The sequence below is a fragment of the Lepisosteus platostomus genome, chromosome 2, assembly GCF_059453375.1.
Source record: "Lepisosteus platostomus isolate fLepPlt1 chromosome 2, fLepPlt1.hap1, whole genome shotgun sequence".
Taxonomy (NCBI): domain Eukaryota; kingdom Metazoa; phylum Chordata; class Actinopteri; order Semionotiformes; family Lepisosteidae; genus Lepisosteus; species Lepisosteus platostomus.
Window position 1 is genome coordinate 11343683 of NC_142612.1, and position 13880 is coordinate 11357562.

At 34.6% G+C, this 13880-nt stretch overlaps 1 protein-coding gene across 1 annotated transcript; it reads right to left on the reverse strand.

Moving 5' to 3' along the window:
* Positions 1-560: 560 nt before the first annotated feature.
* Positions 561-13157, reverse strand: dpt (dermatopontin). Its single transcript, XM_088597842.1, has 4 exons — positions 12770-13157; positions 2943-3068; positions 2551-2658; positions 561-1927 (listed from the first exon to the last, which is right to left on the reverse strand). Exons 1-4 carry the CDS (start codon positions 13042-13044, stop codon positions 1861-1863), a joined length of 576 nt encoding a protein of 191 aa, XP_088453968.1. The 5' UTR covers positions 13045-13157; the 3' UTR covers positions 561-1860.
* Positions 13158-13880: the final 723 nt, after the last annotated feature.

The window sequence follows — 13880 nt, forward strand, 5'->3', positions numbered from 1 at the left end:
TATCTTTGCCTAAAGCAAAATCCTAAAACAGTAGGATTTTGGCAATTAACTTAATGGTGTTTAAACATTGTTGGCACAGATTAAATTGATAAACTTTGCTGGAAAACAGGTTACAATATTACAGATGTCAAAATACTTAATATTTAGGTTTTTCCACCAATGTGATTTTTAAAATTATTATAACATGAATCAATTTAATATATTATCTTTATGTTTTGTTCTTCCTAAACAAATAATCAAAGAAAATATTTATTTTTCATTATCTTACCTAAATGTTTTAGATCAGACCATACATTAAATATGTAATATGTAAAGATAATGGTCTACATACTGTACAGATTTACACTGTGGTTACAGTAATAAAGGTAAATTAAATCATATAACAAAGAACTTACCTTTGGGGAAGCATTAAGAATGAATTAAAAAAATAAGGAAATCCTGTTTCCGTCGTGGTTTTTTAGATTGTTTGTTATCTGCGGTCCTCATATCTGTAATATTACATTTTGTTTTATCAAAAGCTGACACTTTTAAGAGTTTAAGAATTCACAAAGAAACAACAATTACAGTAACATTTTTATTACTGATGGCTGCCAGGAATTCTGAAGACTACATCAAAAACATTTTTTTCTTTCTAGAAGACCAACAAAGTAATAAAAGGATGACATAAGGTAGGCAGTGAAAAATATAGAATAGACACACAATTGCATTGAGGTAATTCATCAAGACAGGTATAAAGAAAGGGAGATTTCAAGTGTGAAATGTAACCAAAGAACATAACAAAAAATGTTTAGCCTAAACTTGTACAAGCATATTCAGTTTAGAAGTAACTGAGAAAGAGTAGGAAAGAAGTAATTTTACTTTACAACATATCATAAAAAGTGGGCTTTTAAAAACATCTACTTATGTGGAATTATGTCAAAATACATTAACAACTGTTTGGTAATCACATAATTTACAATTTTAAGGGTGTGAGAAATTGCCGGGACTTGAAATTATCTTGTCCCATGACATATTGTATATTAAATGTATTATGCTACACAAAGTATTTCATCTGTAAATGCTAAATAATAACTAAAAAAGTTATAGTCCCTATGAAAGACTAATTATTGATTTCATGCTTTGAAGTATATATTTTCATATGGATAAATAGTTTAAAGGTCTTAACAGGGATAAAATCCAAAATTATGGCACAGTACTGACAGGAAGTGTGTTTAGAACTCTATACTGTACTGATAATGGCAGATCTCCATGGAAAAGGCTTACTCTGCAAGAGGAAAATGTTTTCAGCAGGGCCGGTACAAATTTCTGAATGTGTGTCTACGGACTCCACAGCTTTCTGGGTTGAAGGAGTTGAGTGTCCCACTAATTCTAACATCCACTATTTTAAAACATATATAGGTTATTGAAGAGCTGCTTTGTCCTTTGTCCATAAGTCCATTGTCTAAAAGCATTCTCTGGGTTTTGAAATTTGAAGTAGAGACAATACAGTATGCAGTGCTGTATTGATTTGATTTACTGGTAGGTTCAGGAAGTAGTGAACAATAGGAACTTCACTGAGCACAACAAGTGAAAAGTTACATGAAAAGGCCAAGACATTTAACTAAAGTGAAGAGTTAAAAAAACGAACGTCTCATATTTGTTATTGGTGATTAAAGAACAGAGCCAGGTGTTGAGATGAGGAAAAAAACAGTAGATTACAGATAGTGTTTATATTCAAATTACAAGAACAGGACTTAACTGATGATTTCAACTGTTAGAAATCATTTCAATCTAGTATGGCATGAAGGCTGAAAAAATACTGTATTTCCAATACATGCTGAAACAATTTCAACAATGTAAGTCTATAATAAGAGGAGGCTTCTAAAAGTTTTCAAAATCACAGTCGAACTCTGTCATCCTGCATAAAATGTACTTCCATTTTCGATCTCTGAAATAAAACACACATGCAAAAGATACTCATTAATGGAATCCAAATGAATGTGTTTCCTGTAATATTCACTATTTCTATTAAATATAAGCAAAACCTAGAGTTCAATAACTTCATATGCCTTCCTTTAATTTAAACCAAAAAATGTAAAGTCAGATGAGTAACCCTACTGAAATGTAAGTATGCTCTGTGGACACCATTTTGCATTTTTTTAACTGTGCTATGGCTGTTCTTATTTAATGTTCCTGCTTTGAAAATAATAGGTTAATAAGAACTGACAGATGCTACACAAGGCTTAATTCTACTGCTTTGGAAGACTTCCAGGCAATGAAAAGTCTATCCCTCCCACTAACATGTGATTGAAAAAACAATGGATTTCCTGCACATGACAGCTGTGTTCAGCCACTGTACCTGCACAATGGGAGATGAATACAAGCTAATAATACATGCAAAAAAAACCTCCAAAAACAAGTCCTTGCACTTTAAAAAGCTAAAGCAAAGTACTGCATGTTTTTCTCACCAAGGAATCCTTTTATTAGGATAATTTTTATCAGGTAGGTTTCTAAAAAAGTAAATACAGCAGTTCAATATCAGAAGGCAGATTTTTGAGATGCCCAGCTGACCTGAGAACACCGCTGAATGTAGTGGCTGCCCCCCTGATAAAGTAGCCGTAGTTCTGAATGACCATATCTGCCTCTTCTTTGTAGTACGAAGGGACATCATTGGTCATCCTTTAAGAAAGACAAAGGGAATATTTGGCATTATGTATCTGGCAACGTCTCTTTGAGAGACAAGAAATATTGATAAATATTTTCTGTGGCTTCATAGCCAATTTTGTGGAGTAAACAGAAATATTCATATTTTGTGAAGTAAACAGAAATATTCATCTACATTAAAGTACATTAAAGCTGAAGGCTGAAACTACTATTTCTGTTACAGGAAAACAATAAAGTATTGTCTCAAAATAACTACATTTCTCAGGGTAAGAGCATGCACTCACACTAGATATACTTACCAACATGAATAAGGGCATCTGCGACTGTATCTACAGCAGTAAAACTGCCACTCGCGGTCTAGGACTTCACCGAAGTACTGGCTTTGGATTCCAGCCACCAGCCCATTCCCGGAGCAGGTCGAGTACCTACGAACTCCAACACGTTAGCTTGCACTTTCAATGCACTAATCAGTACCAGCCACCAACAGGCACCGTAAGATACAGACGTACTGTATTCGTGCTCACTCTGCTACATTCAATCTTAAATGGACATTCTCGTAAAACTGTTGACTCATTATTTACCTCATTTCAGTGGTTAATTAGAGCAATTAAAATCAAATAAGACTCTTCAGCCCATCAATACACCCAGAATCTGAATGGAACTTGGCAAGGTACAGAAGAGCTTATAACACAGAAATGTCAGACTGAAGTCCATTAGGAGAAGGCTTCGAAAACAATTTATAGGGTAAATTCAATCCGTTGAACACTACTAATGTCGCAGGAGACGTGGATAATCAACACTCTTTAATTTTGAAACTAAAGATGTGGTTTAAATTCCTGTTACTGACTCAGTTAATCCTTTATCATATTTTTAAGGCAAGGAGTGTTTTTGAAAGGTACGGTAAGCTTTAAAAAATCACGTTGTTTTCAAGAGGGAGTTGTCTTCATGGTTGGAAGGCTTTCTCTGATACTTTAAAACGTTGGAATTTATTAGGATTGCTTGTAAGATTTCCCAAGATATTTAAGTGTGTGCCTCTATCTCAGAAAGCACGGGAGTGTAAATAAATACAGCAGTGAGGAGAAAGTAACAATGCCTGAAACAATTGAATTCTTCCTTCTATTTATGTTCAATAACCTCTTAAACCAATACAAGGATGTGGATGCCAAAATGCGTGTTTTCAAAAGGACAACTTAGAAATGTCAATTACCCTTGATTGACCCCTTTTGTGTCCTGCAAAAACCCACTCAAACACAGAGAACTTAGAAGGTCCACACATGATGCACACTGGCAGAATTGAAGCTAGATATTATGAGGCATCAGCACTAACCTCCATGTCACCCTGCCACCTCAATTGAGTTCTGTTTCACCTTTAATTGATCTTTATTTAATGATACTTTGGTCATCCCTGTGTTGACGGACAGGTCTGCATTTCTGAGTTCAAAGCCTCAAAACACTTTTAAATCAAAAATCCTTTTGTGGATACCCAAACAGAGTTTTGAGTCCATGTGTATAAATGAGTATAATGATGACTGATTTTGCCACTGTTTGTAGACAAAAACACTCATTTGACATTTTGTTTATGACTTTAACTACCTTTAGTTTACTGCACCCGACTAGTATTGTCTGAATATACACATATAATGTAATATATAAAATTATACTCTTTTAACTTCCTATGACTTAAATTGTCGTAGCATCAGAGAACTGAAATCTATTTGAATTGTTGTTTCCTACATTGTGCTTGCTTCATGTGAAATAATAATTGCTGTCTTTCTGTGTTGTATGTACAGCCCAGCTTCAGATCATTTCCTTCCTTTCAACACTTGCTAATTCTCCTGCTTTCGCCTTTCATAACATTTTAATCACAGCGACCTTTCCCCGAGATGGAAATGGGACGGAATGGGACGTGTGTTTCCCAGTGTAACACAAAACAGAATTTTAAGTCGATATAAAATCATTAAGATGCAGATTAAAATGAATGACAAAAGCAATATTACAAAAACTAAAGGCCTAGGTTTGGCACAAGCTTAATCTCCTGAGGTAAGTTGATTTCAGAAACTTTAAAAGCTTACAAAGGGATTTAAACCTAAGTAAGATGAACCCATGCTGAGATCAATTAGCCTAGTGGACAGATACCTGCTGGGGTGTATTAGCTGATAAAACCACAATGGTGTACAGTAGCTGCAAGTCAATAATACTGCTGCCGTTCTTCCAAACCGGGGAAACAATGATGCCTAACTTGAGGTTACTGATGTTTGATCAATTCAATATACCCATGTGGAGTGGTTTACTATACATCCTGCAATGACAGCTAAAATTTTCACCTACAGGTATTGACACTACAGGTGTTGACCAGATCTATTTTAATGTTTTTTTTTCTTGTAAGTATTCCTAAAAAACCGTTTCATTACCTGTGACTCAAAGCAAAACAACACAAATGGGTATGTGTTAGAAATGTCAAATTAAGAGGAAAACTAAAACTTTACTGACCAAGATTTGTAATTATGACGAATAAACGTGAATTTAGGTATGATGGATAATGCTGTCATACAAAGGTAGAGTCACGATTTATACATATCTGTATCAATAAAATAGTGCTTTTATAATCTTTTACAGGAAATAGGGACACTTTGTTAAACTAGCTCCGTTGATGCAATGGGTTAACATAATCTCAAAAGACCTACCTGAATGAAGACGACTATAAATGTTAAGATAAACTGAAATACTCCATGTAATCTAAAGTTGTAAAACACTCAAGAATTTCTACAATTAATTATGAAATCATAAAATATGTCACCTCACCAATTCTTGAACTTTTCCCTGTATTATTAATTTCAGAACTGTTGCTGGTCTTAGAATGCATAGAAGAGACATATATATATATAGTTTTATAATTATAAATATATAATATATAATTACTTTCAAATATTTTAACTTGTACTTTATTGCTAAAATACGACTGTTAAAAGGTGCTTAAAAACCAATTAATCTGAGAGATATGTAAGAATCTTCTGCACATTTTAATCAGAAAGAAAATCCATCTGCTATCTAAAATATACATATATAGAGAGAGAGAGAGAATAACAGAAAAGTTTCAGGCAGGATATAATTGCCCTAAAACTCTGCTGATCACTACATTAAAAATCTGTTTGAACAGCTACAGCGAAACAAGAAGTTTCTAAGGCTACAGGAAAATGGATTTGAGACAGCTTGCTGGCTTGCCAAGAAAAACAGGAGAACTCTGCCAGGAAGTTCATTCCTTCTGACAGGACACAATAGTGGCCGCCAAGACGTTACACACTGTACAAAAAAAATTCAAAGAGTGAGAGATAAGGAAACAGAGAAGGACTTCATCTAGGTTTTTAATCAAAGACATAGTGGAGTGAACATCCTATTTCCACTGAAACACTTGTAGCAAATGAGGCGCCTCAAGTTAGTATAGAAAGGATGGAAAGAGTTCTGGTGCATATTAATAAATGTTTCATGTGCAGATTGTAACTATAGTCAGTATTGTAACAATATTCCATCTGGGATAAGGCAGCAGGTAAAAAACGGGATATGTAAGAATCAATTATTCCCTTTCCTAATGCTGTTCACTGTGGTGTGAACGTTCTATAAATAGAACTGATTCAGAACAGTTCAGGAACAGAGATCCCTGTCTTTTTGTGACAATTAAAGTGTGTCTTTACTAATGCTATATTGTACTGCAAGGTTTGCAAGACATAAGTCTCACTTAAATTAAACTATATTACTCCAAAAAACACTACATTCAATGGATTGTATCTGTAGTATATGTATCCTTTTTACGTTTTTCTTTCAATTAATCACCCAGGGTTCTTTCACTTAGACACACAAAATCACTGAGAATATCTTGGTAGAACTTTTAGACCCTAACCCATCTGTATGAGGTTCTAGAAGTAACAATTACATGACCTAATTTTGTTTCAAGCTCTTTAAAAAAATAGCAGGACTGAAAGAAGAACAGCAGGTAATGAGAACACAGAATAATAAAGTCGCAGCATGTTGTGTATCACATTAATCCCCTAGCTTCAAAAATAAATTAATTTATGCATTGTGTTTGCTGTTGTCATCTTAGCATAGTGCAATAACCTTTGCATTCCAAATTAATGGCTTATAATATGTTTTTCCATGGTGAGAAAATAAGCTATAAAAATAAGCCAAAGGTATCTATGGGATTTTTTACATACATATAAGTCCATACATTATATTGGGGATATTATATTCTTCACACAAAAAAGTAGCCCCATCCCAGCATAAACAGAGCTTCTGGTATGTAATAATACTAACCTAGTAACCTAGTCGAAGTCAAGATTGGATGTTATTATTATTATCATTTAACAATAACACAGACTTCAGGTTCAGATAACCACTACCATCACAGACTCAGCCTTTCAAACTGGGCCATGCAAATATCTCGTGCCCTGTGCCACATCCTTTGTGAAAAAAGCAAAGTTGAAAGAAAACAACATCTAGGCGGCCAAAAAAAGGGGACTGGTTTCATTGTTTGCGCTAAGAATAACAGCTTTTATTGAACCGACAAGACAATCTCGATTAGCAGTCACAAATGGGCTGCAACCTGCTTATGTCTCCCCCCATTAACCAATCAGAGAGCTCCTTCTTACCTTGACTCCCCTAAGACCGCCTAAGACACACCCATATGTCCTACACACTGGGGCCAATAAAGGGGCCAGTAATGAAATGTGCATCAGTCCTACTGTGGCACAGAGGTATTCCACCTGAAGACAATGTTTCTGACTGTATTCAGTAACTGATTTTTGTAACCTTGAATAGGAAGAAACATCAATATACACGTTTTGTTCTGCTATTCATTCAATTAACATTCGTAACCATAAAATACTGCACTACTCTTCCAGAATAATTTAGTGTAATCTACATTAATTGACTAGGCTATCAAGTATAATTTATTTTCATTTGTGTTTTTTAGCACGTTAAACTATTGTGACTACAGTAAACGTACAGTATACTGAATATACAATTTTCTGAGATGTAAACCAGGTTTGAACCAGTTTGAATGTTGTGCACTTGTCCTGACAAGCCAGCCTTTTAGCTTAACAGAACACTAACATGTCACAGGCTGATGGATTAAAGCTGCTATGAGTCATATCGTTAAGCAAAGGACTGGTGGTTCTGCGAGCAGGCCTCTAAAGTGAACATCTTCCTAAATTCAAATGTTGCAATGGTGGGGAAATGATCGTATTCTCTCACTGTTTTTCTCAATTCTTTTCCCCTTTCTGCAACTGCCTATGATAGAACTGTGAATGTTGTCATCCCATGAATACAGTGACAGAATTAAAGGATGACCCTTGAGCAATAAATACAGCCTGTGTTGCTTTGGTCTTGACCCATATATCAATTCACAATTTCTGTTTTCCCTCAAACTAAGAGTTTCTTCTTACATTTTCCATGCTGTTACACTATTAAATATCTTTACTTATTTTTGCACGTCAGCCTGCTAAAATGTTTTTACTCTCTTAAATTAATAATTTATTAATCAGAGTTCATTGAATTGCTTTTAAGACCTAGTGGTTTTCATGCAGCATAATGGAAGTCACATGAACAAACCATAAATACATAATCACTTAAAATGCACTTCAAATTAACACGATAGTAAATCATAGATTGCTCCAAATTAAAAAATACAGAGACTTATTGTAAAGTGTTACCATTTTTTTCTAAGTGGAAACTAATTCTGAACAAAAATGTCTAGGTCTTGTGATTGAGCATTAACATTTTCAGACAAATTCTCTGTGCAGCCTTGTGCTTATTGAACAGCTACTTCTCATTCAGGTTGTCAGTAATAATGGCTTGAAGCTGATGTGTTCCAAGGTTTCTGTGATTCTGAGACTTCAATTGCTTTGTATCGGACAGAGAGAGCAGTACGTACTAGCAATTTATCACGTCGCAATATTCTATTTTTTTTAAAATATCATTGGACCTCCTCTAACATTTGAACGAGGTCTGTGATTTTCCAACACTGAGGGTTCATTTGAGAAATAGGCTAAAAGATTAATTGGCTAAAGTATTACAGATTACTGTACATGGATGCCCAGGGGGAAAAAAGGTTGTAAACCTACAGCTGTGGACTGAGAAGAAGAAAGTTCAAGGTAAAAAGATTGCTATACAAAGGTGATTTGTTACTGTTTCTGTAATACTTGTTGACAACTTTACAGGTTAAATCTTAAAGTTTACATTGCTTGACTAAAACTTTTCAAACTCGGTGAAAAGATCAAATTAAGCTTTGCTTATGCATATCATAGTTTTTCAAGGCAGTAATAAACATTCACTTGTGGATTAATGTCAATGAATGTTATCTTAAAGGAATGCAATATCCAGATTTGGCAGCTCCAGTGGGATGGCACAGTCCATCTTTAATCTTAAATCCGATAAGAAACTAATGACTGCATTGATAACAGCAGTACTTGAGTTCAAAACCATTGAAGCTTCTTGCTCACGAAATCTAAAGTTTGTTAGGGATCCTCCATCTTCTTAGTGACATGGAGTCATGAACGTTATAAAACTTACACTTCCTCCCTCTGTGTACATGTTTGCTAAATATTCTGATGAAGAATCCAGTGTACATACGGTAATTCTTTCAAGTATGGCTGGATATGACTGCAGTACACAACATTGTCACACTGCATCTCATTTCCAGTAAATCATACAGTTTGGTTACCACAGATGAATACAAATATAGATGCAAAAAGGTAAAATGTATAGAATAATAATGAGACCAGACTAACTCAACAAGCTAACCTTAAATGTACCAGTTCCATGGACATTAAAAGTGTTTCAACTATTCCTATTAACACACTTCAACATTCCTATTATTAACACACTTAATTTTTATTTAATGAATTTCTGCCATACAGAATCATAGAAATAATACTACTAATAATATCCCATTTTTGATTATTAATCTGGTGTATTGCTGACAGCAACAGCAGACCTGGCTAATTGAGGCTTCAGACAGCTTCAAGTGTTTACAGCCAGTGTTTGGCTGCTAAAGAGATGCTGAAAGGAGACACAATTTAGGTCTCAGGAAGCTTCAACACATCTTTTATACAGTATGCCTTCATGAAAACCAATGATTTGTTTTTTCGGTTGTTCAGATCGATGTTGTAGAACCACATGGAAAAATATTATGTTGTGAATTTCCATATTTAGCTAGTTCCTGAGGGATGTCCACATACAATTTCATTCCTATTACTTTCCCTACATGCTTCAGACATGCTGGGACTCCTAGTATAAGCAGCCCAACAATTTTAAAGTAAAATTAATTTAGCTAAAAAACTGTTACCCTTATGGTACTGGTACTGCAATTGTACAGACAATAACGGTCAGGGTTTAGTTTTTCTCCAGATAAAACTTTGTTCCTAAGAACCTCCTCCACACTGGAGAAAAGACTTTATCAGGGAATGTTGAGGCTAAGGGAATTGCAGAGCAACAGATTTTGAACACAGCTGCTGTGTCTAAAAATCTAACTTAGAAATATTATCGGTGTTCGGAAACATGATTCAATGGATTTAAAGATGAAGAAAAAAGTGTTTATGCAACTCTGTTGACTAATGTTTACATTGGCAGATTGTTAAAACATCTGTGGTACTTATCTGTTACTGAGAATTTTAATTTTATTCAGTTGTTTTATTTGGCTTTCTAATACACAAAAGTCTGCATTGATAAATGAAATAATCAGTCCTGTAAACCAGTGAACATAAATAAACCAGCTTATGCTGAAATTTATATTCAGTCTATATTCAACTATAAAATAGAAGTATAAAAACTATAAAACTCATTAAATAAAACATTTTGATTAACTAATGTCTGTATAGACAATAGTGGGATTTGGAATAAACTCCTTAGTTCCTCTGCTGTAACAATTTTCTCCGTCGTGAGAAATGTAAATTTGTTTATACTGTTTATATAAATAAAACTGGCTTGTAGTTTTAGGGCTTTGTTTCTATTTCTAGTGATCCTAATACACTGTAAATCACCTAAAATACCAAAAGAAGAAAATGATTTTTACATGCCATTAATAGTGTCAATGGGGCTGTGCCTGGCTAGTCTGTAAAACCACAGGTTAGCCAAGTTCAGTTTTACAGTTTACTATTTAAAACAACAAATAAAATCCCCTAATTATATCTGTTTTGTAAGTTAATGCTATAAAAGAGGTCTATAAAATTCAATATGTAGTATTTTACATATAAATGCACAGGCAATTACATCAGGCAATTAATCAAAGAACAATTTCAAATTAGAAGATGCATTTTGCTCCTTTTTCATCAGCTAATTAATATAAAGATTTTATCGAGACATTTCTTGATGGATGCCAGATTATCAGCACTGATAGTGGTTGGGCAACTTGTTCCGTATTCCTAAAACCCTTTATGTATACACAAAGGTCTCAGTTTTAAATCCACTCCAATATAGTTTCTACTTCTATCCTCTTTGTTTGTGTTTCAATGTTTACTCTGAAGAAGTCCATAGGACTGACTTTGTCAATGCTTTTAAGAACTTCAACTACTCGAATCTGTCTCAGTCTTCTCTGTCTAACAATAAAATGGCAGACTTTTCACCCATCTTGGTAGGAATTCCTTTGAGTTCAGGCATATCTCTGGTTGGTCTGATTCCAGAGCAGCAATATTTTTTTTGCATCTTGATCACCAAAATAGACAATCATAGACAATATTCTAAATGAGATCTTACAAATTCATTATACAGCTATCTCCCCTTAATTTAAATTCTACACATTTAACTGTATATCTTAAAATGCCATTCTTTTGCCTTTTACTGCTTTCCCACATTTCTTGGAAGATAAAAATAATGTGCCTGGATAAACACTTAAGACTTTCTTATAACTGTCCTCTGTAAGCTTGGTGTTTATTTTACTTTTATAGTTTATATTTCTCCAACCTACATGAAGCACACTTTGCAATGTGCTTTTCCTGTTAAGAGAAATTTAAATTTGTTTATACTGTGTATATAAATAAAACAGACTAAGACTCAGTGTTTGTTAATCCTCCTTGGGATCATCTGTGAACTAGACCAGTTTGCATCCTATAGTGTATACCAGAAAATAGATCACTGACATAAGTTAGAAAGAGGTATGGTGCCAATACAGAACCCTGTAGTTATCTACTAATTACATGTGAGCATTTAATCCTTACTCCTTACTGTACCTTCTTCTTCATGGCCTTTAATCAATTCTTATTCCAAATACATGTATTATCTTAAATACCTCCTGCCTGCATTTTTAAATGAATGTATTATGAGAAACTTCATCAAACGCCTTCTGAAAGTCTAACTAGACCTTATATAGGTATTTCCATTAAATACCATTTCATGAAATATACTATAAATGTTGAGAGCTGGGTTTTTTAAAATTCTTTTAAACTTACAGAATTGCATAGTTTACACTCCACTCCAAATACGTGTCATTTTTTTTAACAGTGCCTAATCATGAAAGCCCAACAGGACTGGAGGGAACGCAAATTTTCTGAGGAACATTACTACAATAACAAACAAAAAAATCAGTGAACAATAAAGTTTACAGGCAAATCTAAATACGTTTATAAATTTATTTAGAGATAAATTTTTATTCACACACTATGCCCATCAAGCCCTTATAAACTTCATCCTCTGATTCTCCTCTGGATTTGTCTCAAATAAACAAGGCGCTTTTGTTGCGTCTGGTCTTTTAAATATTGATTGCTATCACTAACCCACATTTAGAAAAGCTGCTCGTTCAGAAGTTGTTTATGCCTCCACCCCACAGCAATTACAGCACAACATAATTACTATTTACAAAACATGGGCACTGTACATCCAGTACAGGGAACACTTTAAACCCCTTATCCCTTCATGTGTGAATTTACCTTCAATTGAAATGATTGATTTTCTTTCACCATCATCTATATCTTAAAGTGTTCATAATGATAAAAAAAAACATACCTGGAGGCTGCTGCAGGATTACAGCCATCGATTTTACACAATCAAGGATGTCCAGCAAAGATCTAGAATCTTACTACCGTATGTTTTACTTACATTTCTCCCGGAGTTCACATTCAAGAGAGGTCAACTGCCTTACCATTCCATTCCAGCTCGGTTGATGTCGTCCCACCAGCACTCAGTGGGCTCTCCCATTCCAACCGGGGTAGGCTGGCACTCAAAGGTCCAAAGCCTGTCCGAACCCTCCTCTTTGCTGAAGTAACTCCTGATGGCCACGACGACCTCCCCGTGGGGGCACTGGAAGTTGAAGCCCTGTCTATACATGTTGACCCAGTCTTCATCGGGGATGTAGTTGGGCTGACCAGACACCACAGCCATGCATGTCAAAACCCACAGCAGGAGCATCGATTTCATGGCGCAGGGTCTGTGCTTACAGGCACATCTGGCTTCTGTAGTTGTGTTGGCTCAAATATAAGGAGTACTGGACATTTGGTTGCCAGATGTTAAATAACACAATCCAAAGGCAATATGTCATTATTTGCAACGACAAGTATTGCTGTAAATGAACTGCAGTCCAGCTCTTTAAAATGAAAACATGGTGCTGTTCATTGAAAGAAGGCAATGATTTGGTACTGTGACTTAAACCAGACAGTATTACTGCTTTCTTTTCCAAGATGTCACTTCATGTCACTTAAGCAACTGTTTTATAAATGAAAATAGTTTTTTCCAGGGGGATTTCCCCAAACTTGTTCTGTGTTATTTCTTTCCGATTTTCACTTTAATGTGGCATCAAAGAAAAGTTTTGGAAGAAACTTTGAAACATTATTTATAGGCTGAATTACTGGATGCTGCCCAGGAATCGTTTTATTACATTACTAACTTCTCTGGAAGTATAAGCAGTGTCTAATATCTGATAATGAATTGGAAAATAACTGTGTCATAAAAATAAAAATGTAATTTGATTTTTTAAAAACATTTTTATTACTGTTGAATGAGGCACAAATCCACAGTGTTCATGTGGTCTACTGTAATCTTATTTTGTCAATGAAATAAAAAAGGTATATTATTAAAATAGATGTGAGTGTTTTAAGACATAACACAAAGAAGTTTGTTTTTATTTTTACACTGGCAGTAAACCTATTAAGGTTGTATCTAACTTTTGACAATAAGCACCATGTAAAAGCATAATATTGAGTGGAAAAGTAGGTTGAAAGATGCTTAAAGGGTAGGAGAAAACTCACAAAATTAAA

What these genes read in the sequence shown, in the direction of transcription:
- dpt (XM_088597842.1), bottom strand. Translation starts at nt 13,044, where the DNA reads ATGAAATCGATGCTCCTGCTGTGGGTTTTGACATGCATGGCTGTGGTG. An exon ending in AACCGAGCTGGAATGGAATG is followed by an intron (nt 3,069 to 12,769) that starts GTAAGGCAGTTG and finishes TGGAGTTCGTAG; the next exon opens with GTACTCGACCTGCTCCGGGA. An exon ending in ACATTCAGCGGTGTTCTCAG is followed by an intron (nt 1,928 to 2,550) that starts GTCAGCTGGGCA and finishes GTTTTATTTCAG; the next exon opens with AGATCGAAAATGGAAGTACA.